Source organism: Mustela putorius, unplaced genomic scaffold (assembly GCF_011764305.1).
Source record: "Mustela putorius furo isolate JIRA1106 unplaced genomic scaffold, ASM1176430v1.1 tig00003898_pilon_pilon_pilon, whole genome shotgun sequence".
Taxonomy (NCBI): Eukaryota; Metazoa; Chordata; class Mammalia; order Carnivora; family Mustelidae; genus Mustela; species Mustela putorius.
In genome coordinates, this window is record NW_025422047.1 from 30,525,514 (window position 1) to 30,553,255 (window position 27,742).

At 44.4% G+C, this 27,742-nt stretch overlaps 1 protein-coding gene across 1 annotated transcript; it reads right to left on the reverse strand.

Annotated features, from left to right (window-relative positions):
* EGLN3 (egl-9 family hypoxia inducible factor 3) lies at positions 1-27,440 on the reverse strand. Its single transcript, XM_004775747.3, has 5 exons — positions 26,746-27,440; positions 6,884-7,003; positions 4,932-5,068; positions 2,877-2,950; positions 1-1,711 (listed from the first exon to the last, which is right to left on the reverse strand). Exons 1-5 carry the CDS (start codon positions 27,100-27,102, stop codon positions 1,680-1,682), a joined length of 720 nt encoding a protein of 239 aa, XP_004775804.1. The 5' UTR covers positions 27,103-27,440; the 3' UTR covers positions 1-1,679.
* Between the last annotated feature and the right edge of the window lie 302 nt (positions 27,441-27,742).

Consider the following 27,742-nt stretch of genomic DNA (forward strand, 5'->3'; position numbering starts at 1 on the left):
TAAGGTAGGAAAGCAAGTTTATTCAATAAAGTATTTACTGAGCCCTTAACGTGCCAGGCACTATTTTAGGTGCTGGGAGTACATTCCATTGATTAAAAACATACAAATATCCCTGTCTTCATTGTGCTTACACTCTAGAGAAAGAAAACGAGACAATAAACATAATAAATAAGTAAATTACATAGGAAGTTAGAAGGTGATAAGCACTATGAAAAAAATAGAGCAGTTGTGAGAACGAAGACAAGTCTTATCTGGGAACTTTCCAAAACCAGAAATGGGGAGTGTGGGGGGAGAAAGCTTCTTTCTTGGAAAGTATATGTATCTATAAATGACAAAAGAATATACTTCTGGCTCTTTCATGTTCATGGGATTTGTATGCAAGAAATTAATGGGAGTTAAAAACATGAGAATGGAACTGAAAACTAGGAAGACTAACTTTCATAAAATAGGTGCACAATTCAGGATTCTCGAGACAGTGGGACCTATGCTCACTGCAATAGTAGGACCTTCCCCATTTCTGGTAAATTCCATAGTTCTGGACATACTGCCAACCACAGTGGATCTGAGAGTCAATTCTGTTGAAGAAAGGCTACTAGGGACAGAAAATAGCCTTCTGGGATTTTTTCCTTTTTTTCATTTTCCTTTTTAAAATACAACACCCCATTTTTTTTAATTTTCTCATTCTGTTAAACAAGAAGGGTGAGCTCATTAAAAAGGAAAACTGGAATGCGGGAGCGCCTACATTTCCAACCCCACTGCCATTCTCAGACAATCCAAGATGCACACAGGTTTACAGTGTATTAGCAGACCCACATCTTTTGATACCAGCTCCCAGAGGCTATTGCCTCTGCACGCCCTACCAAGTGGGTTCTTTTCCCCTTTGCTTGAAATTCAAATTCCATTTCAACAAAGTAACCCAAACAACTAAGGTCTAGTTTTTGCCTTTGGGGAATTAGGTTCTCAACTAACAAATGAAAACAAAAAATAGATGGTAGATCACCTTTGACCAAAAAACTCTATTTTCAGCAAAATGGGGCACAGGCAGCAAATCCAGGTTACAGGACCAGGAAAGAGAGAGTGTCCACCCACAGGATACTTCTAAATTGATGACAATGACAGCAGCTCTTTCTAGAGGTAATAATGTCATTAGGTTGTGATAATTCTCCAGAAACCCCCCCCCCCAAAAAAAAGCCCGGGATTAAGAATATCTGGAAACTGTTCAGATGACACAAATTTCTGTTTCCTGCTGTTAAGGCTTCATGAATGCCTCTCGGCATCTGTCACCATTTTGTTTTTCTTTGCAAACCTCCTCCTTTCAAACCAGGAAGTGTACATAAAGTGCAAGTAAGAGTCGTTCCCTTGCCCATGCTTCCAGGATCTTGTGTTGGTAGCCAGTATTATGAAATCTATCAGTTCAACCGCTGGCCAGCTAGGTCGTCTGCAGGTATTTCTGGAGTTAGCAAATGAGTTCATCTGGCAAAGAGAGTGTCTGAAGGTGGATGCAGTCTTGGCAAGAAAACACAAAGTACCATACGTAAGACAGGGATGTGAATGACGCAAGCAGTAGGGGGGCTTCTTGTCACCAAGTCACGGAAGAGGCCTTCTTTGGATCTCAACTCTTCAAGAGATAGAAGGAACCATTACCAAAATGAATGAGGCCAGCGGATTTCAGAGCACAGTCAGTCCTCAGTGAGGGCAGATTCAGTTTTCCCTGAGTTGGGGGCAGAAGAGAAAATGAAGAGGGTAAGGAGACAGATCTGATGAGTTTAATGCCACAAATGGCATCAAAAAAGCCTCCAGTGAACACCTCCCATTTTATAATCCAAAGCTGAGCATGATGCCCACCCCCATAGGACTCAGCACAATGTGTTTTCTTTGGTACCAAATGGGTAATAGGCAATGTTGCACATATCTTTATTTCAATCTTAGATTAACTTCTCTTGATTAATATGCCAATGACCACTGTAAGTCTTCGAAAGAAGGACACAGCATGTAACATTTCCCACGTTTAGGGGGCCAGAAGTTTTCCCTTCACAAACCAACATGGCGAAACCACTAGCAGGATGTTTCAGTATGACATATTTTGGGAAATGCTGCCTTACAGCTAGAGGCAGGACAGAATGGTGTTAACAATGGAAAGGACATATTCAGGTTGTATTACATGAGTGTCTGTAGACAAGTTACGGTCCCACACCAATATAATACATTTAACCATTCTAGCTGGGCTCCATTGTATCCCCTATGCAATATGCCAAAATCATGGGCCAAACTGAATGTTATGTTTGATGGGTGAACATTAATGAGAGAAAGTTAACTATTTACTGTCACACAATCAGTGGACATTCATAGGGGAGGTCCTTTGCATTTTTTTCTGATTTTTCCAGCACAGCTAAGGCCAGGGTTTCAGGATTTAGCCCACCAAGATGTCACTACTTATAAAGCTAAGCCCCAGTCAAGACCAAACAGAATACAGCTGACCCTTGAACAATATGGGTTTGAACTGTATGGGTCCACTTCTACACATGTATTTTTCAATAAATACAGTGCAGCAGTGTATTTCTCTTCCTAATGATTTTCTTAATAGCATTCTTTTCACTAGCTTACTTTATTGTAATACAGCATATAACACATAGAACATATAAAATATGTGTTGATTGAATGGTTTATATTTAAGGTTTCCTGTCAACAGGAAGCAATTATTAGTTAAGTGTTGGAGAGTCCAAAGGTATATGAAGATTATTGGAGAGAGGGTCAGCACCCCTAATCCCATGCTCATTATTCAAGGCTCAAGTATTTATTAGAATACATAGACAAATGTTAAATAAAAGTCACAGACTGACCCCATTAAAAGTCACAGAAAAATTTCAAACACCTACTCGTTAAATTCCTGAATTTCTTTTTGGCTTCTGCCCTTTCTTCAGCATCAAAGTACCAAACAGTCATAGCATATCTGTGAAAGATAAGCAGATATAAGAAAAGTAGTTTAGAAATACTACCAAAAAAATAAAAAATACTTATTATAAATCTCACATCAGAGTCATTCATAAAGCCAACATTTAAAGTTCTCCCTATTATTAGAAGTTCATCCCAATTTTAATTTAAAATAAACTTCTCTGGTTTCAATTCTATTTAAATGTAAAAAAACACGTAAGGAATTCCAAGTATGAAGCAAGCATTATCCTGAGCAATGGGAATTCAAATGATCTTTGTGAATAAATCTGCCTCTTTCTCAAGGAGCTCAGACTCTCATATGGGAGACAAACAATTCAACGAATAATGTAACAGGTCAAGATGATCTACACAGAAAGGACTAGAAGGGAGTCTTTTTTTTTTTTTTTAAGATTATTTATTTATTTGACACAGAGAGAGAGAGAGACAGCAAGAGAGAGAGAACACAAGCAGGGGGAGAGGGAAAAGCAGACTTAGGAAGCCCGATGTAGGGCTCCATCCCAGAACCCTGGATCCACGACCTGAGCCTGAGCCAAAGGCAGGTGCTTAACAACTGAGCTACCCAGGCACCCCAAAGGGAGTCATTCTGCTCAAGACTTGAGAGACCCAAGATGGTGTGTGTGTGGGGGGGGGGGGACACGGAGAAGAGGAGGTGACAGATGCATAAAACTTTGAAGAGCAAATTATTTAAACAACAGGCCCCTAAAACTCTTTTGACCTGCTTTCTTTGGTTTTGGATACTGAGGCAAGGATGCAACAGAATAATGATGCCCTCAAGCTTTCTATTGTGTTTCCACTAATCTGCTTTATCCCATCTATGGGATAGACTGTAATAGGAATCATTTCATGCATGAGTTTTCAGAAAGTTTCATTTTCTAATTATTATTAACTACTGGAATTCCTATAGCCCTTGATTTTTTTTTTCAAGGGCTTCCCATCAACATCTGCTAATGTTTCTCCTGTGAATTGGGTGATCAAGAGATTGGGGAATACCGAGGGAATGCTGGCACAAATGACAGGGCCCAATTATCGTACCCTATTAAACAAGCCACAACCAGGCTCTGGTGGGGAGAATCAGCTACCTGCTCACCTAGGGCGCATTCCAATTTGACATTTAATATGCAACACTGTGTGGGGCTCAGATCTGGGATTCCTTCGGGGGGGGGGGGACACCTATAAATCTTAAATGCGATGCTAATTTAGTTAGGCTTGTTAAGGTTCAGTCAATATTCTACCGCAGTTGTCTCCTCCTGCCCCCAATTGCGATTCCCAGTTCGGGCTGCATCCCCACAGCACAGGGCCACCGCCTGGTTTACAGCTCGGGCCATAAAACAAAGATAATGAAAGGTATATTCCGAAAGTAAGATTACATCTACAGTTTCTAGACTAATACTAAACAAGTTCATCATGTTCCCCTGAAAATCTTCTCATGCTTCAACTCAGGAAGGGGCTTTTAAAAATCCCATTACTGGGACATGATGGGTACACTGGGCCCAAACCAACTTGAAGGGAAGGAAAGGGTAAAAAGAGAAAGAAGTCAGAACAAATTCCTCTTTTCTCAAGGTTCTCTCTCTGTTTGCAATAGGCAACTTATAAATTCATCCGGAGTTAACCATCAGAATTCCTGATATGTGATGACCAAAACTCTCTAGGTCTACTTCAAAGTTAGAGGGTTTAAGGGAGGAGTAGCAAAGGAGAAAGGGAAAAGCACTATGGGAAATCGAGAATCCACCATGCTCACCTAATGGAAAATTATCTGTTATTAGTTCCAGCTGACATTATGGAAAACAATATGTTAATTGTTCCAGCTGACCTAAGGAATCTAGTTTCCCCTTCAACTGTGATCGCCTCCAAACAGGTTAGCTATCAGCCTTGGAGAGCAGTTGGTCCTTCGTATGCATGGGACATGAGTTTAGAGACTTCTCTGGGAACTGGGTTTTATACAGAAGTTTCTCAGGAGGCATCATGGCTCTGGCTATTACCTGGTCGCATAAGAAGGCTGGACTTCATGCGGGTTCCGGCGGTCCGACCAGAAGAACAAGAGTCTGTCAAAAATGGGCTCCACATCTGCTATGAATGACTTCCCTTCTGGAAATATCCGCAAGACCCCTCCGTGTAGCTGAGGGCCACAAAGAAGATGGATTATTTCCTAGCCTCACATATAATTAACTACCAATAGTATTTCAGCCTCATCTGGAGACACTGCCATCTTCCAACCTCCAGTCCGGGTGTGCATTACTCCCAAAATTCTCCACAGCCTTACACCTTGTATTTCGTTTTATTCCCAACTTAGCTAGTCATCCTTCCTTCTCCACCTCACATGGAATGAAACCTTCCTACCCCCAGTCATGAAACCCCTGGACACAAAATGGAGTGCTATTAGGTCCAATCACACAAAACGATCAGCATCTGAGTGTTTTTGACCTACAAAAACCCACTGGAAATTTCATAGGGTTCCATCTAATATTAAGAACGTCCTAGGACAGTCATCACACATAACATCCCCTTCAATTAGAATTTACAGCTTTCTTTTGAACTGCTCCAGCTCCTATGTGATCTCAGCAGCTGAAGTCCATGTTCTTTTTTCTGAACTCCGACTACCTTATCTACACTTTTTAGGACATGCATCACTCTCTTCCTTGGATTTCTTCTTAAAAACATGTACACCCATAGGGCGCCTCGGTGGCTCAGTGGGTTAAGGCCTCTGCTTTCGGCTTGGGTCATGGTCCCAGGGTCCTGGGATCGAGCCCCGCATCAGGCTCTCTGCTCGGCAGGGAGCCTGCTCCCCCACCTCCCGCCTGCCTCTCTGCCTACTTGTGATCTCTATCTGTCAAATAAATAAAATCTTAAAAAAAAAAAAATATGTACACCCGAACGCCTGCTGGGATAACCATATCAAGGTAGAAACCAGGCCCCACACATCAATGTTTCTGCATAGCACAAGGCCTGGCATTAACAGGCTCTCATGTATTTGTTGCATGATTTCATACTTCATGATTTTTTATCACTGACTTGATAACTTTACTCTCTTGCCTATAACACTATCTTTTAAAGATTTTAAAAGACAACTAAGGGATGTATTCCAGGCATGTTACCACAGAGGGGAAGAGACATCTGACTCACTGGTTTCCCAGGTTTTGTTTCCCTGACACCAGATAAAATATCCTTGTGCTTCAGGATGACCAGTATCTGCCCCAATGAACAGGAAATGGAGATGCAGAAGGTTCAAAAGCCAAATGAGCTTGAAAAGTTCTCTGACTTCTCAGACTCCTAAATCATCCTTAAGTTTCGGAAAGCATACAAATTCCAGACAAACGTCCATAAGCGTGGAACCAGACTTCCTATCTGTATGTATCTATATGTTCAAAAATATAAAAATAAGCCAGAATGCCTCTGACATTCATAAACCATGGTGAGCCATGGCAAGCAGCCACCAATGAGACGGGTCACCCCGAGAGGGCTGTGTGGGAAATCTCACTTGGGGCCGGTTTTATATCCTACAGTTAGTTCTATTTTTATAGACTCTGTCAATGTTGCTGCTGGAAGGAAAATGTATGTATCTTATTGTGCACTGAAAGTCCTATCAGCTCTGGTTTAGGCAAGAAAAAAAAAAATTGATGCCCCATTCCTGAAATAGTAAATTACCTTCTTCCTATCAACCACCCTTCCCATAACCTAATAATGACCCTCTCCTACTGCCCCCCTACCCCCCGCCCCCTCACCCCTCCCGATTAACTTCACATCCATTATTTTCATCTGGTCAATTTAAGTACTAACACCACAGTAGGAGACAAAAAGAAAATGGTTAAAAAAAAAAAGGAAATGGTGAAGTAGAAAAGAGTCATCCATGGGAATCATGAACTCCTCTAAGTCATCTGAATTTTTTCCCTAGAGTTCTCTAGCCCCGCGCTCTACTCCCTTTATTCCACTGTACCTTGGCGTCCCAATTCTTGTTCAGATAGTAGATGCAGGTGATGCAGCGGCCATCGCCGTTGGGGTTGTCCACATGTCGAACATAACCCGTCCCATTTCCTGGATAGCAAGCCACCATTGCCTGTGGAGACATCCCAAGAAAGCCGGTTAACAAAGCTGAGACACGTTCTCCCACTGGGGAACAGCAGAGTAATGCAGTCTCTTTGGGTGCTATGTGACATTACAGGCAGCCGTGGGCTCCTTAACTGCATGGACAGTACATAAATCGAGATCCTTCGTCATGTAAGATTAACAGCCACGTCATACCTTTTGACTCAGCCCCAGTGGAAAGTGGTTCAGCAATATTCCCACAGTCCTAGAATATTTTAGACAGTAACCCAGCTACAGCATCATGAGGATACCCTTCTTTTCTCTAATCCTCCTCTTTGAAAAAGCAGGTTCTGGGCTCCCATCCTAGACCCACAAAATCAGACCACTAGATAATGGAGTTTAGGAATTATACCTTATAAGAAGTGCTCCTGAACCACCAAATCTCACCAAATCACCCGCTGTCTTAGAATAATGGCTAAAGATCCTGGCATTGACAAAGAAACAGGAACCAATCACAAGGAAGGAAAAGATCAGGCCTGCTCAATAAAATGATTAGGACAGAAAGGATCAGTCGGAAGGAAGGAAGCTGTGCCCCAATTTGTTACCACAGGCAGCGTAATCAGGTCCAATTCATAGATGAAGCCACAGAAACATCAGAGTATGTTTCTCAATGCTTGTCTTCTTGCCTACTGATAACTATCACATCAGACAGAGAAGTTCTTCTCTTCCTTTGCCCAGGCACTACCTGTATCAGCCAGGCGGAGGAATAAAGTAGAAAGCCATACCAACAAATCCTACTAAAAATTACTATTAGAGAATTACTATTATGCAGGTACCAAACCTCTAATTGTTCCATGGGAAGATTATGGCAAGGAGTAGAAACAATGGGCAAAGCGCAAAAACTAGTTCTCTTCACAGGATACTGCCTTTATTCCTAAAATATTTTCATCGGAACGAGACATATGCAGGGAAGATACTGGAACTGGCAACATAAGATGAGGAAAGGGATATTTTTCCTATTTTATCGGCTGATGCCTTCTTAGTGCCTAACACAGTGCCTGCCACATGGAAGGTGTCTGTTTAAAATGTGATTAAGTAAATAAATTAGCAAATGGCTCTGTCCTCTACAGAGGTATCTGTCATCTTATTTTAAGGATTTATTTATCTTAGAGAGAGAGCACAAGTAGGGGAAAGGAGTAGAGGAAGAGAAAGAGAGAATCTCAAGCAGACTCCCCGCTGAGCATGGAACCCAACATGGGGCTCGATCCCAAGACCCTGAGATCAAGACCTGAACCAAAAATCAAGAGTCAGATGCTTTACCAACTGAGGCACCCAGGTGCCCCAAGATTTCTGTTATTTTTTAATTTTTTCTAAGATTTTATTTATTTAGTTGAGACACAGAGAGCATGAAAGAGAGCATGAGCAGGGAGAGAGGGAGAAGCAGATTCCCCTGCTGAGCAGGGAGCCCAAAACAGGGCTCGATCCCATGCCCTGAGATCATGACCTAAGTGGAAAGCAGATGCTAACTGACTGAGCCACCCAGCTGCCCCAAGATTTCCATCATTTTAAAAACCTATCCTCAAAATATATGTACTGATCAGTTGGTACTGTCCCTCATAAAGGGCAGGGCTGTTTTACTGGTAAAATGATCAGTCAGGTAGAGGTCCAAATTAATGCACGAGCGGCTCAATGAATCAGCTTCCATGCTGTGGCTCCCAAGTCACCGTGAGCAGTAGCATGAAAACACTAACAAAGAGTGTCGCTTTAAAGGCATCACACACACTGCATACTAGAAGAGTAAGGCTCAACAGTAACTTGGCTTTACAATGACCTTAACACTGAAATCACGTACCCCTCATGCACCTATCGATCCCTGTATCCTGCCTTTGACCATCTACAATGTTGATGCAATGTCATATCTTGGAGCTGACGTGAGACTGTTGGCCTGAACCTCATCCACAAAGTGGAGTTCTGAGGCCACTGCAATCAAGATTTAACAAATGATGGTACCATCAAGCGAAGGATGGGTTGGAGAAAGCTGATCGGTAGCAGGCAGAAATGATGGGCCTGGCTGGGAAGAAGAGATAAATGAAGTCACCTATAATGACTAGGGAATTACTCATCCCTGGAAGCAGCTATTAGGATTATAAGAGCCACCACTGAGCCAATAATGAAAGTCACTTAAGCCACAAACAATTATAGGCAAGATTCTCTACCATCTCAGCCTCTCCCCACTGTGAAGCCCTGAAAAGAAGCAGCTTTCCGTCAATGCTATATAATCTTAAATGCTTAAACAGCCCTAATCTACGGAAAAGGTCAGTGGTCTGGATGCCTGCCATCTGGTTCACTCAGCAACTAATTATGTGATCCCGGGCTTAGTTTCTTTTCTAGAAGGAGGGGCACAGGTTGAAGGGCCTCTGAAGGTCTGAGACTCCAGCTAAGCAGCAACCCTAGAAGGAGCGCCGGGGTTCTTCAGGGTGTTACGAAACACCTGTCTACCTCAGAATGCAGTCTCCAGTAAATACTGAAAAAAGAGATAAAAACTCACAAGAGTACCTCCTTTACAAATATTTGCATCCATAAAACACAGACACACACCCAGAAAAAGAGCTAGACCCTCCCAGGGACTTATTAGGACAAAACCCCTAAGTGTCAGCAGAGAATCTGATTGCTTAGGGAAGGGGAGCAGAGGGAATTTTTCTGGCCAGAGCAAATCTTCGCCCTCTCTCCTGCTTTCTGAAGCCATAGCATCAAGTCTGAAACAATGGAAGGAAATTATTGTGGGCCTCAGTGGGCCTGTCGAAATGACACAGGCCAATTTTATCAGTGTTTTCTGGACATGAGCCACAGGCGATAGGTCTTGGCTTGGGCATGCTCCCAGCTATTTGGTCTCTGATAGAGTCTAGAACCAGGAGGTAAGGATGTCCTGAGAAGCAAGGCTCCGTTCAGCAACGGGGCATGCATTTCTGGGCCAACTTGTGCACGGGACAGAAACAAACCCCGGAAACAGATGGGTTCAACTGCAGGGTGATTTAAGTCTCATCGAGGCTGGGAAGGGGTTTATAATGTATAAAGGCAGAGAACGCTTCGGAATAGTAAAAACGGGGCCAGAGCTCTTGAATTATCACAGGATCAACATGCCAAGCAGTAACACTGGCACTGACCAGGACGACTCCTTAATGGCAGACTCTTTATTTGCCAAAACTTCCTGACTAGATTGATACCTGAAATTTATAGAACTTTAGTGACATGTTAGCGTGGCCCACAGCAGTCCATACAATACAGCCCTAGATTTGCATTCTTGGATGTGCAAATGAATCCCGTGTCCCCTTATGCATTCATCATTTCTTCCTCCAACCCCGCTGTGCCCCACAACAACCCACCACCACCACCCCTGGAAGCCTTTCCAGAGCTCTGTAGCAGAAGGAAATGAGTGGAGGGGTGAAATCCTCCCAGGCTGGCTCTAGACCAGAGACAGGTGCTCCAGACATCTGGGTGGCCACATTCAGGCCGGGACACATATTGTCTCCTCAGCAGTGACAATCATTTTAGACCCCTAGGTGGAAAGGTGATACGTCTGCCCCATCAGCCTCTGATTAGACTAACCACTTCCTTAGGAACGACCTAGATTTTTAGAGAAACATACCTCACATAGCTCATGACTTTGGAGTCAGATTCACTAGTATGACTTGGTCTTAAACAAGTTATAAAGTGGCCTTTTACGTAAAATTGAATGTAGCACATCAAAATATTAATCAACTCATTTTATTCATAAAATTTGCAATCAATGTGAATCCACTGTAAAAAATGTGTCAAGAATAGCATAAGTTCAGAGCTGCCTGGCTGAGTGACCTTCAAGCCCATATTTTGGTCCACTGCCAAATGCTAGACCCCTCTCATTGCTAGATAGAAATACCAGTCAGTCTTTGTAAGGATTTGCTTTCAATTATGAATGCCCTTGAGCACACACATACATGGAATAAAATGCAACCAAAGTACAGGATAACCTGTACTTAACCTTTTCCTACCTCAGTTTTCTTATCTGTAAAATGGGCTTATGAGGACTAAAGGAGTTAAGCCCTGTAAAATGCTGAGCTCAAGGCCTGGCATACACTAAACGCTGCTTCTTTCACTATATATTTAGCTATTCCCCTCAGCCAGGGCTTCTGAATATCTCCCCTTCAAGGATCAGATTCTACTTAAGTACTCTGCAGCTTCAAATCCAGGACTGGCTGACTCAAATAGCTTTGGTGCTTCCAAGTAACAGAAATGACTGAAGCTAATCAGGAATATAATGTGTGGCCTCCGGAATGTGTGCTCTGCTGCCTACAATCAGGAAATTTGCAGGTCTTTGCAACGAAGGCCCAGTGTTCCAAATCCACAGATTTTAGAAGACACACGGGCAACCGAAGCAGATCTGCGTATAAACTCTCTTGAATGGTTTTTATCCCAATTTTTTAATCAAGGTCACAAAAAATTACATCAGGCTGTACTCTGAGGTCGCCGTTTGTGGTCTCCTAAGAAGTCAAGCTACTCTGGGACAGCTCCTGAGCTCCAGGGGGGCACTCGCCCATCTTTCCTCGCCCAGCTCAGATGTACCCCGTCCAAATGCAAGGCCTCATCCTTCAATGCCATCCACATCCCATGGGCCTCCTCTGGTCCTTCCCCCATGTGGGCTCTGGACAGGGTCCTTCTTCTCTCCACCATTAGACAGTTAACCACACAGAGAACTCGGGTGTGTAAAGACTTGAGAAGAAATACAGGAGATGATGTAGCTTTGTTAGCTTGCAAAAATAGCCAAGCAGCTCACCATAGTATAAAAGGTAAGAGTTCAAACTTTCTGGCTAGAAATGGGTCCAATTTATAGATGGGTGACAACCGCCAAGGCGATAAACCTGCCAATTTTCCTAGTCAGATCTGGGCCCAAGGAGCTGAAGGCTATACTACCAGGGTCATTTTTCTGGGTGCTTGGAGTTCAGCACATATTTAAACACACACATTTTATGGGGACAGTGAACAGGGCAGTCCTCGGGCTGTATGCTTTACATCCTGTATTCACAGAGGCCCCCACTGAGGAAGGGGTCCCATTTGGTAATTCAGGACGGGGTAGGGGGAGTGTTAGTCCCTGCAACAAAGACATTAGCTCTAAAATTGAAGTTCTCCTATTTAAAAAGAAAAGCAAAAATTAGAAGTATTCAAACTGCTATATGCAGGTAAACCATAAGAAAGGCTAGAGAGAAACTGGAAGAGGCATGGTCTTTCCAAGTTTTATTCTTAAAAAAAAAAAAAAAAAGAAAGAAAGAAAGAAAAGAAAAACAAGACAAAACGAAAGACTAAAGATAAATTAAGCCAAAATGTCATTTTCCATGGTTTTCCACTTGGCTCTGACAAGGACTGAGAGAAGAGAACTACAAAAATCCTTTGCAAAGGCAAGGAAGTTAAATCCAGAGGACAAGAAAGCATATGGTGGGATTACTCCATTAGCCTCATATTCTTTGTTCAGGAGTATGTAATCTTCAAGGACCCGCTCATGGGACCCACTGTTGTCACTTAAATTCCTACTGTACAATATTCATAAGGCATCTTTGCAAGATAAAGGCAACCATGTGCGGCTTCCTCCAAGAGTTTCCAGAAAAGTCACTCTGCGAAGTTCACACTTCTGACAGTTCTAGCCTTCATCTGAAATTGAACAACCACCAAAAAAGCAAACTCTCAAGGTGATGACGAACCGCTCATGCACATAAAAAGTACTTTCGAAACCTTTTACACTCACTCTAACTTCATCCAGACTGGCATGAAGAAATTAGTTGTAGATAATGTAGGCATTTTTGAGAACAAAGCAGGAAACTCTGCAAACTGTCACGAATTATCTTGGCATCTTGCTTGTTGTCTATCGGGTTGGTTAAGAGCAAACCTAGCTGTTTCCTTCTGCCTAGTGCTTCTAGTTAAAGACTTATGTAACAAAATGAGGAAAAAATAGGAAATATGCTTTTGGTGGGCAATAACATGAGCTTGGCCAACTACCTACCATGTCCCCTTCCCAAAGTCTCAGTATCTGACCAGACAATTCAGAGGAGTCAGAACACCAGACAACTACAACTGTAAGTAAGTAATCCTTTCAGCAAACCTCAAGTTGTTCATTCAAATGTTTTCTGCTATTCTATTTCTATAATGAGAACCACTTCTGCCTTCCTCATTTGTTCTAAATCCACACTAAAAATACCTCTTCCTGGAGTGCCTGGATGGCTCAGTGGGTTATGCATCTGGCTCTTGATATCAACTCATCTTGATCTCAGGGTCCTGAGTTCAAGTCCTAAGTTGACTTAAAAAAAAAAAAAAAAGGAAAGAAAAAAGAAAAGCCTCTTCCTGAACCCAGAGCACTGGGACAGAAAACCTCACCTTCAATTTACAGCAATAATCATCATGCCCCCCCATGCATGGATTTTGTTGAAATGCAAGAGCACTGGTAATTCTGAAAATGAAAAGTAATAAGGCCAAACCCACTCTCAGCTGCTCTGATGATGAAGGTCTATCCACCGCTTTCAGGTCAGGTGAGAGCATGGTGCATGTGAAGGCAGGGAATTTACCATCTTCACTTGAAAACCTGTCCCCAGGTAGACTTTTCCATCCATGCCCTTGTTCAACTCTACTAAGAATTTGGTCCTAGCTCTGGAATCATCCAAACCACCACCAACTACCCAGACTCTAGAACCTTCGATTTAGTTTTCCTAGCTCAATGACGGCAGTTTTACCAGATGCCAAAGCTCCTTGAAATTCTTCATTAAAGAGTTAGGTTCCCACCCTCACCCCAGAAATGCACGTGTGCACACACACACACGTCTGCATAAAATCACAGGGGATTCACACGCCTGTAAAGTCTGACTGCACTGTATCAAGATTCTATTCCAGGGAATCCTGCACTTCGTGCATGAACTTGAGTGAATCACTCTCCCTGGAGAGACCGTGGAAACTCTGTGAGGCCAAGAATTTCAGAAACTATTGTCATTCCTTTCTGAATTGTGGTTAATTCCTCTCCTTGGAGAGGATTCAGCCAGAGCTCTGCAATTAAACACAGTAAACAGGCTGGGGAACATGGACATATCAATACAGGCTGTTTGGGTTTGGAAAGGCAGCCCTTCCCCCCAAGAAGCCTGGCTCCCGGCCAGCAGGGTGACGGCTGAGTGACAGGGCTACGTGCGCTGCGTGAGGGTGGCAGCTAGCCCACGCCCGAGCACACCGCAGGGCAGACTGCGGAGGGAACCGGTAGAGGACAGCCCTCCCCCGGCGCTCCCCGAGTCACCAGAGAAATGTTTTGAATAAGGGCTTCCTTGCACTTATGAAATCAGCAACAGTCAGCCAGACTCAGGGTGAAGGACATTAAGAAAGGCGTTTAACCATATCCTTTCCAATGCCTTTCTCCACACTTTAACAGCTGCCATTTCCTGAGGACCTGTGTAGCCAGGTGGCCCTCTGGGGTGGCACTTTCCACGCACCATCCTGTTTCATTTCCTGACCGTCGGGTCAGCAGCAGCCTTGGCCAGGAGTCCCTGCCCCCAAGTTCTCAGTAGAAGTCATTAACCACCACACCCCCCATCTCCAAGTTATCTTCTTTGTATAGAAAAACAAATTCATGACTAATCCTTAAGGCAATATGGGGGTAGGGACTCACAATATTTGACTTCTTTTGATGTTAGAAATAGGCTTATCAGAAGAACAAAACTTTACCTGCAGCTCTCAGAAAGGCTCTGAAAATAAGAGAAAACAAGAATGTTTGTGGTTGCAGGACTCAGAAACTAGAAGTGTCTGTCCTTAAGTTCTCTTCAGCCATGAATCCTCAAACATGTTAAAAAAAAAAATCATAACTCAAATATAATTGGGAAGACAAGATTTTATAAATGGGTAATAAAAAAAAAGTTACCAGTCAAAACACATCATGAAAAATGCCTTGAAACAATCTTAAGCTAAGAGAAACCAGCCAAAACACTACCTGCAATTCTCTAGGGATACTGCAGCTGTGCGGGAAAAAATAAAGTCAGATTATTTTCTAGGAAGCCAGATCTTATATTTTCATGTGCCCTTCAACACCTGGCAAAATGTATCAGCGCAGTTAAAGAACTGACACACAGCAAATAAGCTGGAATTAGAACTTACGACATTGAGGAAACACACTGATTTACTGAACATTCTGTATAGTGCTTACCACGTGCCTGACACTGATCCGTGTGCTTCATGAATATTCCCTCACTCAATATTCATAAATAACCCCATGAGGCAGGAGCCCTCTTCAGGTCCATTTTACAGATGGGGAAACTGAGGCACCAGGAGTTTCGTCTAGCCAAGTCACCCGTTTGGGGAGAACCGAGATCTTCAGTTCTACTTGAAGCTTTTAAATCCCTCTCACCCTTGCCTAACACCCATTCCATAATCGTAGAAAACTGTAAAGGGGAAAAAAAAAAAGACAAAAATATGAAAAAGAAGGGCGCTCGTATTGAGTCTGTGAATGAAAGCTTCAAGGCAGGAGAGCGGTTAATAGAAGCACAGGGTAAAGGAGACTGATTTACTCCTGGTGGAAAGCACCAGCTGTCCACAGGGTCTTTGCTTCAGATCCTCCCACTGAAGGGCAAACTCACGCCCACTCTAAACCCGGGGCCCCCAGGGGCTGCTCCCAGGCCCGGGGGTTCCATGGGAGAAGGTCAGCATCTCGGGACCTTTTCTTGTTAGCTCAGGTCAACACCCGCCAAGGTTTTCACACTTGTTTCAAAGTCGGAAGATAAATGACCAAGGAAAAAAAAATCTTCAAGGAAATACAAAAGTGTTTTGTCAAAGGAGAGGCACCTGGTAAACACAAAGGAATGCCAGAGATGAGATTAAGCTGTCCTTACTCACGCGCCGAGCTTGCTCAGGAGACAACTCCAGCAGTACGGTGTCAACCAGAAATCACTGTACACAGAACTTTCTAAAAACCATGTTAACTACAATACGTTGGCTACAGGCCCACTGAAGCCCAGAGGAGGGGTGAGACCCACAGGGGTAACTTAAAGAAGAAATGAAAAGGCTCCTCTAAGAGCAAAGTATAAACTATTTGGGGGCGCAGTAAGGAGACTAGAAATAAAGGGGTGGCTGGCTCTGAATCTAGGGGACAGGGATCATTCATTTATGTGTCCCCGTGTTCTTCTAAGACCCATACAAAGCCCCAGTTTATAGCGGGGGAGAAACCCAAAGTAACTCATGGAACGTTGTAGAACTAAGCATGGTCCTTCTACCACTAAACACCACTTCTAAAATATCAGGAAGCATTTGTTAACTGAAACAAGTGCTCTTATTTCCAGGGCAACCGCTTCAACTCCAAGATAAAGCAAGGAGGTGGATTCTCAGATGACTCTCTTGACTTACCAGATGCAGACTCAAACCTTTAACTGGGGATTCAAAGGCCTCCACGCAGAAGGAAGAAAAGGCCAAGCAGCTGCTCCTGCCAGCCCTTCTCCAGGTCCTATCATCGATTCCCATCAAGCTGGATTTGCTTGTCAGCTTTTCAGCCCACCCCCAAAGAGCTCCTCCGGTCTGCCTTCTCAGGTCTCCCATGGGGCAGCCATCCCCAACCCTGGTGGGGCAGAGACCATTCTAGGCTTCCGTGTGGGAGTCACAGGGAGCACAGGCAGTTAGCATCTAAGCCAGGCAGTTGATGCATATGGTCTGTGCTCATTCAAAATCATGAGGGGCCTGTCCACCATCCTCGTGGAGCCTTCAGCTCCCACTTCTTGCGACACTGTTGGGCACATGGAGGGCAGCCACACCCCGCAGTCCTTAACCAAGATTCTCACCACCGTGCCCCCCCCTCCCCCGCCCCCGCCATTTCACAGAAAGAGGGGGCCATCAGTTCCAAGCTGCACTCCAATTCTGGCTCTAGAAAACTTGTTTACTGATACAAACAACAGAAAGAAAGTCCTAACATGTTCACAGGTGGTGGGTTTTTCTCAGAAATCTCCCAGATGAGCCTCACGTGCTTGTATGTTTTCGTCTTAGCAATAAATACACTCAGATCTGAGCAAACGACTGAACTCTAATTTTCTCACGAATAGGGAAAGTGTAGGAAGATACAGCCCCACCCCGGTTCAGCCTCCTCTGATTCATTTCACTGTTTCTCCAACTTGAGCAAGTGTGAGAATCACCTGACTGATGAGGTCTGGGGAGAGGCCCAAGAACTTGCATTTTCGGCAAGTTTCTAGATGAGGCTGATGCAGCTGACCCAACCACCCCACTCTGCAAACCATGGCGATTCTGTGGCCAAACCAAGAGTTTTTGAGCAACGCCTCCTCCTAGACGGTGGAGAGTCACCAACCACCGGTGCTTGTTCCTCTGAGGAGGGTGGTGGGTACCCGGAGGAGGTTGGTAACAGCAGGAAGGGAGAGGAATTCCTCAGGCAGTTTCTGGCCCAGGCTTGGCAGTGTGATTCCTAAAGCTGGCAGGAAACATCCCAATTTTAACTCGGTGGCATGGCTGAGGATTACTGTCATGTCAGCGCTGGAGTGTGACCGCTGGTAGGAGTTGCTTCTGGAATCAAATAAGAAGTGCTGAGAGCACCCATTTGCCCTCTCAGATGGAAATTCAGTCTCAATTTTCATTTAATTCCCTATAATCCCGGAGGCAGAGAAATAGTTATCATAGCCATGGTATAGATGAGGAAAGCAAGGCTCAGAAAATAGGCTTGCCCAGAGTCAAGGCGAGATGAATGAAAATGTAAAATAAAATGCCCATCCTAGGGTCTAGTGGTAGGTACCAACTAAATAGAACTTTATATATATATATTTAAAAAAAAAATCCATCTCATTCATAAAGAAGTGGAGATGGAGGTCCTGAGACACCACTTGCCAGAAGCCAGGGCTTGAAGCTCACGGTCCGGGGTTTTCTTGCTTCCCGGCGCCAGACCCGTCCGAATGTGTGAGCTGCCAAGATCTGGGCGTGACCCCGGTACTTGCTGGGGCCAAGAATAAAATTTCACAACTGAGGGGAAAAAAAACCTCATAAAGCCAAAGTCTTGTCTTTGAGATGCTCCTTCATAGCATGTTAATATAATAAAATATTTAAAGACTTTGACATCAAATTAGGGGCCACACTGCAGAATCTTTTTTTCACCTAACAAAATATTTATAGCTTTTCTGACACCCTGACATCCTTTGAAATCAAAGTTCCTTTTGAAGATAATGAAATTAAGTCAAGCACCTATGAATTTTAAGAGACTATTCTGAGGCACTAGAAGTTTCTTTCAAGCTTAACAGTCTCTGCCGGAGTCTGTAAGTAAATGGAGGGTAGGGTAACTAAGTAAGTAAATACAGGTATGTCTGTAGGTAGCAGGGAGGCTTGGACTGAGCTACCCACAGAGTTCTGGGAAGCAGGAGGGACAGCTTCATGGAGAAGTCACTAAGATGGATTCTGAACAGTAGAAGACAACAGGGACGCTCAGTGTGCCTGGCAAATCAGCTTCCAGCATTTCAGGGAGTGGGAGGAAGAAGTCGGTCATCAGGAGATTAAGCATAGTAGGGTCAGATGGGGTCAAATGGGGTCAGACATGGAGGGCCTTAAATGACACGGTAAGAAGTTTGTAGCACATACGGTAGACACTGGGGTGAGAGCGTGGTTTAGTCTGCAGAAAGCATGGAGATGACATGATTAGTGTTGGGTTTTGGACTGCTTACATTCCGGCAAAACCACATTAAAATCACATTAAAATGGATCACTGAGTGATAGTTCGCAAGAAACAAAGGCAGGTGATTTATGGTTAAAATAAGGCTCTTTAAAATAATTCCCTCCTCAGGGATTCCTACTAGGAAAGCAAAACAAAATTTAATTAAAAGGTTTGAAGAAAAAAAGACAAAACCTGAGGTTCCACAATGAACCTGAAACAAAACAAAAACAAAAATCCAAAACAGACCAAGTTTGAACCAATAATATTGCATGTTCCTGCCCGAGTGTTCGATATTTTGTTTGTTTTTAAAAGATTTTATTTATTTGACAGAGAGAGACACAGCAAGAGAGGGAACACAAGCAGGGCGACTAGAAGAGGGAGAAGCAGGCTTCCAGTCGATCAGGGAGCCCATGTAGGGCTCGATCCCGTGAACCTGGGATCATGACCTGAGCTGAAGGCAGCCACTTAATGACTGAGCCACCCAGGTGCCCCAATATTTTGTGTTTTAAAAAGGTCCTGAATAGGCGGTGCCTGGCTGGGTCAGTCACTAGAGCATGGGACTCTTGATCTTGGGGTTGTGAGTTTGAGCCCCACGTTGGCTGCAGAGATTCCTTAGATGATAAAATCTTAAAAGAAATTATTAAAAAATTAAAATGAAAAATGAAAAGGTTTTGGGTTTTTTCTTCCCCCCACTCCAGTAATTCAAATTAACCTGCAGAACAGTATGAGTCCAAAAGGAGCCATCCAGAAGCACACACACACACACACACACAGACTCCCTGTCAGTTCTGTGTGGAGCACCGAGCTCTCTCTCAGGTTTAACTAGAAAGACAGGAGACATGGGAGAGGGCATGGGATGAGGGGCACAGGCAGAATCTTTGTTGCATGTGTTGTGTTGTGTCGGGAGAACACAGAGCAAAGCTCCCAGAGAAATCCAGACTGTTTAAAACCGTAGGTCCTTACCACTTCCAAGCAATGCTCAAAAGAATATTATCCCCAACACTTCAAAACAACTTCACATTCCCCCAGCAGAACCAAAAATAGATGTCACTGACACCTGGAATTGAGTTTGTCATTTTGCTTCCTTCCCAGTGAAAAACTAATCGAGGCTACCATCATATTCTCTGATCCTTTGTAGCTTGGAACTTTCTAAATATGGTAATAGCATGTTGGCCTCATTTTGGAAGGAAAAAATAACATTTAGTATGAAAAAGGCACACTTATTCCAGAACTTGAGAAACACTGATCACTCTATCTCCTGTAGGATGAAAACCCGGCACGGCCTGATAAGGAGGGATTCCTGTGCCACAGAGCAGGAGAGCCGGCCAGCAAGGAGGTACGGACTGAATCCAGTCCCGGATCTGAAAGCCTGCATTATACGACCAAACACCCACAGGTCCATAAGGCTGGGATCAAGTTGGGGGAGGGGGTGAAAAATACAACCCTCAGTCCCTCCTGACTCACCAAACCAAGAATAGGAATGTAACCCACAGATCATGATTGAAAGAAGATACGAAATTCAGGTAAGTGCCACCCTGGTTTAAGATTGAGATAATCAAGGGAAACAGGGTATAAATTCTATGTATAATGAACCAAGCTAACTAATCTCTCTTGGCAAACAGACACAGGGCTCTGAATGTGAGCCAAATCAACGGCTCCTGGCCACCTGCCAAAACCGGATTCCTTAGGCTGGCATCATAAAATGATTTGTCTGTCGCATTTACAATTCCAGTGCCTCTGGATTCCACTACCCGCTAGGCACCCCTGGCAGGGGCCCAGCAGAATACATCTGAACTATCATTACTGTCAGAACGTCAGCATTTGACAAACACTAGAGGAAAACGACACCCATTTCTTAGAGGAATATTACTTAACAACTATGAAGTGATACTACAAAGGAATGGTCAAATCTGTTGCTGTAATAATGAAAAAAGGAACGAAGAACCTTCTCCCTGGAAGGTTACCTGCAAAGCCTAGAAGGCTAGCCAGCAAACTGCTTCCTGGGTGCTCAATAGACTTGGGTCGAAATGTCACTTAATGTACCCAAGGCCACAAGGGTGTGTCAGAGGCAGAGGTCTTGTCAAACGGAGCAAACGTGGCCCACAGGCGAGGTCCTCCACGTTTCATCCTGAAGGGCATGGCGCTGGTGCCTGGAGATACTTCACAGACGCCCTCCACTCCTGCTGGGTTAAACCACCCCACCTTAGAGCTTCGGCAGAGAAATCGTCTATACATGGTGTGTCTTCGGAATGGTGTTGTAACATGCAAGGCTGCTTGTTATTTACAAATTTGAAATTTTTCTAGCCAGAGTCAGGATACAGGAAGAAATTTACAAATTTTGCCTGAGCTGAACAAGGTCAGAAAGGGAAATAATTCATGATACCCAAAAGTCGAGCGCACATAATTCCACCTAAGAGTGTCTATCAATTTTAAGTCTTCACTGTATTTTAAATTCCCAAGTTGCATGCTGAAGTGGCTGAATTAACCTAAGGACCCTGTTTCCTAGTCTACCTGACTCACGAGGCCAGCCCCTCTCTAGAACACCTTTCCTTGCTCCAGCCCAAGGCACACCCTAATCCCTTCCCCATGGCTTGCGAAAGAGCTCATCTCTCCAAATATAAAAACACCTTACCTGCTGACTGACTGACGAACAAGATAGGTGTGATTTCTCATACCTCTCTAGCTCTAAAGACCTCTTATTAAAGGTCTGTGTATTTCTGATCACTTAAATTTTAAGTACATTTTGGTCACTTCTCATTTTAAGTAAACAGAGAAACTGTTGAGAGCCCAAAGAAGAGAAACAAACAGGACAAATCAGTGAACAAGGGGACTGTTTAACCAGAAAAAGAAAAAGCAAAGTTGGTGACAACTATCTCACCCTCCTCCGTTTTCAATGTACTTCTTTTTAGGTAGTTTTTTTGTTTTGTTTTGTTTTTTACATTTTATTTATTTATTTGACAGAGAGAGACACAGCAAGAGAGAAAGCCCATGCTGAGAGGGAGGGAAAAGCAGGCTTCCCTCTCAGCAGAGAGCCTGATGTGGGCCTCGATCCCAGAACCCTGGAATCATGACCTGAGCTGAAGGCAGATGCTTAATGACTGAGCCACCCAGATGCCCCTCTTTTTAGGTAGTTTTATAATCACTTTCCACATCCCTTTGCATATCCATGTACAGGTCCACCACAGTGCAAGACATTTAATGTGTTGTGAATAAATAAATGAAGCTGATACCCACTGATTTGCAACTTCAATGCAAGCAGGTAAGCTGTGGTGGAATGGCCAGGGGCCCAAAACTGAGCAAAAGAAATTACAAGGTAAATGCGTGCACGTGCATACACACACACACACCAAGTCTTTTTCCTTGATCCTAAGTGTCATTCAACAAAATTCACCAAGAATATTATGAAAACCCACCCAATGGTGAAACTTGCTTTCCTGTCCCTGAGGTTGTAGCCTACAAATTATTTCATTGAATTAATATCCTTCCTCCAGGAGTTCAATTATTTTGAAATAAAAACCTTTTCTAGACATTCTTCACATCCCTACTAGAAGATAGTCCAGTACTTCAAACTCAGTGACTCTCCCCCTAAAATATCTTATTCACAGACAGACTTTTAAAAAAGTCTTAATTACAGAAACACCGTGCATGGTGTCTAGTCCTCAAACACCATGCTCTAAGAACTGGACCTTTCTTCGGCCCTGGTAACTGTGGTTTCATATGATTATACATTCCCACTACCACCCCAACCCAGACTGACAGGTCCCCAAGACCAAGGTGAAACCCTCAGACTTTCCTCCAGAGAATGAAAACAAGGATTCTAGAATGTTCGTCAAGTTTCTGTTGATTTCAGACTGAGGCTGAGGTGGCCATTGTGAGGCAGCCATCTTGAGCCAGATGCATGGAGAAGGAGCCAAAGCTAGATGGTAAGTAGATTGGGGCAGAATTCAAGAGCACACTCAGAGAAGCAAAGATGAGGGCCATAAACCTTCAGAGAAAACAACTAACACACCAGCTGTCCTTTGGACTTTCAGGTTCCTAGTTCACGGCCCCAGTCTTCTGTGAACCCTGATCGCATTTCCTGCGTTTGGGTCCCGAGACATATCCTAATCTTTGACGTATATTATGCCATTTTTGCAACCATGAGAAGCGCCCCTGAGGCAAAGATATTCCCGATATCACCGAAGAACGGTGGGCCACAACTGTCAGTGCTCAGCTGGAGAGGAACAGGTCTACTACCTTGCAACACATTTTCTTTTATTCACAACTTATTGCTGAGTCATCTTTTGTCTGTGCTGCTTCAGGAGGGCTGATCTATCTGTTCACAATACAACTCCGGTGACCCCACTGTCCAGAACTACACCGGGCAGGGGATCCTACCAACCAACCTTGTTAGCGAACACTTTCCCTGCAAATAACAGAAGGAAAACATTAGCCCAGCATTCCGCTTTCTTCTTCAATGCTTAGGTTTTTGTCTTTTTGCTGTTTTAAGCTTGAGAATTAATTGAGTGGGGACTACGGGATCCTACGATTCCACAGTACATGGGAATGGAAGCTCTATAAGGCAGGGTTGATGCCTGTTTACCTTGGTGTCTTCGGGCCCTGCAGAGCACCCCACACAAAGCAAACGCCCCTCAAAAAATCAAAGGGCGAAAAGGAGAACAGTCAAGAACACAAACCCTGGAGTCAGATCTGGGTTAGAATTCTAAATCCTCCACTTACAGCCTCGTAATATTCACCGGGGTACAGAATTCCACTAAGAATTTTATGTACATTATCTTATTTAATACTCCTTCCCCCCAAAAGCTTTAAGGTATTATTACCCCTCATTTTACACTTTATGAAAAGTAAACAACTTACCTGAGGCCACAAAGTTCCCGAGCCCATGCCTAAGTCCCTAACACCTATAGGATAAACTGTGGCTTACCATTCAATTTGCGACCTTGGGGAAATGATTTAATCACTCAGTTTGCTGAAGACTGTGATTCTGAAGGCTAAATCAGATAGACAGTGTTTATAAAGTGCTTAGCACCGTGCCAGACAGGGCAAACAGCTCAATAAAAAGTAGTTATTATTCTGAAAGTGACTAAATAGTGAGCCTACAGTGAGATGCTTCAAGCAGGAGAACATTTGGTTCCATAAATTACACGTTCTCTGGAAAACAGCCATTTCCAAGATCTAGGCAGCCAAAGCAAAAGGAGCAAATTATGACCACTGTTTATCTTGGATGGGGTCTGAATTCTCCAAAAGGGAGTAATAGATAAGAAATCTCTTGATAGCCTGGAAGCAATGACCATGCTTGAAGTTAGGGGGCGCCATGCCGCTGTGCATTTTAGGAAACTCCTTCCCCAGAGGGTCTCCAGCACCCTTGGATTTTTCTCCAACAAAGTGGAGAAAGATAAATTCTGACTGGTAACACCTTTTTTGGCAGTAAGGAGGAACCCTTTAACATTTCTTTCCAGTCTCTTTCACAATTTCAACTTTAGGTCCAACATATATATATTTCTATTTTATTCATAACCAGCACCTTTGTTTTTGCTTTTGCTTCATTGAGATAAAGGGCATTCTTGCATTATTCAATGACCTTTAAAAGTCTAAGGGGAAAAAAGTATTTAATTAGGATGAGTGGGTTAACAGATAAAACCCCAAGAAATATCAAAAAAAAAAAAAAAAAACTGTTGCGACCACTGAAAATGGGTCATGGGAGCAAAAATCACTACACTGACCTCTATACCTCATATACATGTTTGAAATTTTCCATAATAAAACCTTAGAAATAACTTTTGAAGATAAATGTATAAATCCCACCTTTCAAAAATTTAGTTTCTACTCAAAACCTGCTTGGAAGATGCAGCTGGAAACTGGGTTTGCATCACTACTCTGGGAAGCAGCATGGAGTAAGGCACTCAGATGAGGGAAGAGAAAAAGTTAAATTAATGTGAAACAATGGAAATCATGCTTTAATAAGACCCAAGGCCACAAAGCTAAGGACAACTGTATAACAGGCCAATCAAGCCTTTTTTATTTTTGACTCTAATAATCCAGTTGGCCAAGGAATAGCCCAGCCTAGAGGTGATTTTTCTAAAGGACCGGAATGAAGAGCTTTGTGCAAAAACAACCAAAGAAAAGCTGGAGATCTAGCTAGGGACAAAACATGTATTTCTCTTTTCACTTCAGTCACCTTCTGAAAGGGTTAACTGAGAAGTTATTTGTTCTCTCCAGAAGAGAATCTATAACTGAAGAATCTTATCTAGAGATCTTTCTTTTCCCTTACCCAGGCGTGCACAGTGTTTCTCATTCAAATGAGTCAAATTCTAGCCTACAACCCTAGCACGGAGGGTCCTTTAAGTCACAGGTAAATACAAACACCTAACTTTCAAATCTGTTCGTGACATCTTTCTACCAGCTAATTCTGCCCTCCCTCTGAGCAAATTACGTTCCCAGAATGCTGGGGGTAAAATCTTAGCACCTGAGCTGAAATGAAACTTGAAAAACTGATAAGGCAGTCATCTGCTCTTCTAGACTGAAGCAACACCCACTTCTGCAACACTGAGGCCGGCCCTTCCCCCCTCCCCTTTCCGGCCCCAGAGAGGCAAGGTCACTCTGTGCAAAACCAAAACTAACCGAGACAAATGGCTTTCTAATCACCCAAAGGATAAAGGAGCAAAGAAACACTTCAACGTCAACCTTCCAGAGTCCAGGTAACCGAATTTTCCCCAAATCAAAATAAAATTTAGAAAGCAGCATTTTCTCCCAAGATTTACTTTATTTGTGTCTGATTAGTAAGTGCTCACTGACATTCTATTTATGTCCTGCCAGCTTGAAAGGCATACAGCAATGTGTTTTCTCAACAACTGGGTTCCCCCACTCCAACCTCTTCCTTTCCACACATTTCCAGTCTTCACCACTTGCCCTTTATTTAAACTGTCCTGATCTATGAGAGAGATGAGACGATAAGGATATGTTTTATCAAAGAGTCAGTCTTGAACTGAGAAATACTAAACGTATTGTTGAAGAATAGTGCGCCTTTCTTCTCGTGCTAGCACACACTTGCCTCACTAGTGTTAATGTAAAAGTTTTCCATAGCTCCACGTGCCCCCTGACCAGTCCACAATAAAAGGGCAAATCACTCAGAACTGCCACTGGAAAATGGCAGAATTACCATCTGTAGAAAAGACCCGAGTAGCTGGACTATCCGAGAGTAAGGTACACAGACCAACATCAGGGTACCACAGGGCCCCGTAGTTCTGCCAATCTACCTGTAAATGTTTCCAAGATAAATTACCACCCAGGGAGTCACTTTTGGCCCTGTGAACAAAAATAGGGATTTCTTTCCCAAGGTGTACTCCCCATCACTTAACTAGCTGTTTTCAGTGGATCTGAGAGTTAGGAAAGGGAAGGTGGTGGCGGTGTAGGGCTCAGCACCAGGAGAGAATGAATGTTCTAATCAAGCAGTTGATCTAGGAGCGTCCTGGGCGCAACAAGCCAAGGGTACCTCTCAAAAGGGAAAAGCAGCTTTACTCTTTCACGGGGCAACTTTCTTCCCACCTGCCAAACTCCACACACCAAATGCCACACTAAAAAATCACAACCGTCTCCAGAAGCCTTAAAGCGCGCTCTTTTTTTTCAAAAAAGAGCTCTGAACACCATGAAGTACAACAGTAGGTGACTTTCAAGTGGCCATTTAGCAGCATGAATTCGCACGTGTCTCAGATCACACGCAATGTTTCCAATAACCTGTCCCTCGTCTGGACCTTGGAGAACACTCACGTGTTACAATCAGACCAAAAAAAAAAAAAAAAAAAAAAAAAAAAAAAAAAAAAAAAAAAAACCAGAGCTTGTCCGGTTCGCACCACCTACCGGACCCATTATTTCAGTTAACAGAAGGTCACCGTAACGACACACCTGAGTCCCTCAGTCTGGATTTTTGCTCGAAGGAGGGGTGGGGGAGGGGGAGGCAGACCGACTGCCCGCTTCTCAGGTGAAAAACTAAAGTTCACTCGCAGCCCCGAGAAGCCAACAGACCGCGGGCTCCGCAAGTCCCCCAGTCCCCGCGGGCTACAGCGGCGGCGGGGAACCCGCGCGCGTCCTACCTTGGATCTTTCCTTGACGTAGTATTTGCCCAGCCGGCTCCCGCAGTACAGGACCAGCCTGTCGATGAGGGACAGGAGGAAGCTGATGGCCTCGCAGCCCTCCTCGTTGCCCCCGATCCACGTGATCTGGTCGCCCCGCAGGTGCCGCTTGGAGACGCCGGCACGCGGCCCCGCCAACTGGCCGTCCCGCAGGGCCCCGTTGCAGTGCAGCTGCTTGACGCGTTCCAGGACGCAGTCGCCCACCACCTCGCCGAGGAAGTTGTCTAGGTAGCAGAAGCCGACCTCGTGCAGACAGGGCACGATGTACTCCAGGGCGATTTTCTCCAGATCCAGCCTCATGATGTGTCCCAGGGGCATCTCGCCCTCAGAGCCGAGCTCGGGGATCCCCAGCGTGCACGGAGACCCGGGGCGACCGACGCGCGCGCGCGCGCGCAGCCGAGGCGCGGGGAGCGTGGCCCGGGGTTCAGCTACCTGAGGTGGCCACTGTCCCCGAGCCGCCGCCGCCGCGCGGGGGGGAGGGGAAAGTTGCTCTAAACTCTGGAGGAGGGATCCCTTGAGAGGCCAGTAGGAGTTGCGCGGGGCTCCACGACCCGGCGCCGGACTGGCCCAGCGAGGAGTCGGAGGGCCCTTTTTGGAGATGCTGAGCCACCACTGGTGCCGCGGCGGCCCCAGGCTGGGAGAGGCTGAGGTCCAGCCCCCAAGCCGGCCGACTCGGCGCGTCACGGGCCCCGCCCAGGCCCCGCCCCGGGCCCGCCTCCGGGACAGCCCTCCCCGGGCCCGTCCCCCACCCGATCCCCGACAACCGCTGCCCCGCGCCAACCGCGCTTGTTTGTGAGTAGAGGAGGGGCTAGAGAACAGACGGAATTTTTAGACTGTGGTCGATTTGCATATGTTTTGCATAAAGTCCCATCTCAAACTTGAAAACCTGGATCCCAACTCTGGAAATGTAAATGAAATCAGCACAGTTTATGGCCGCGTTCTGGGCCGGTCACCTCTT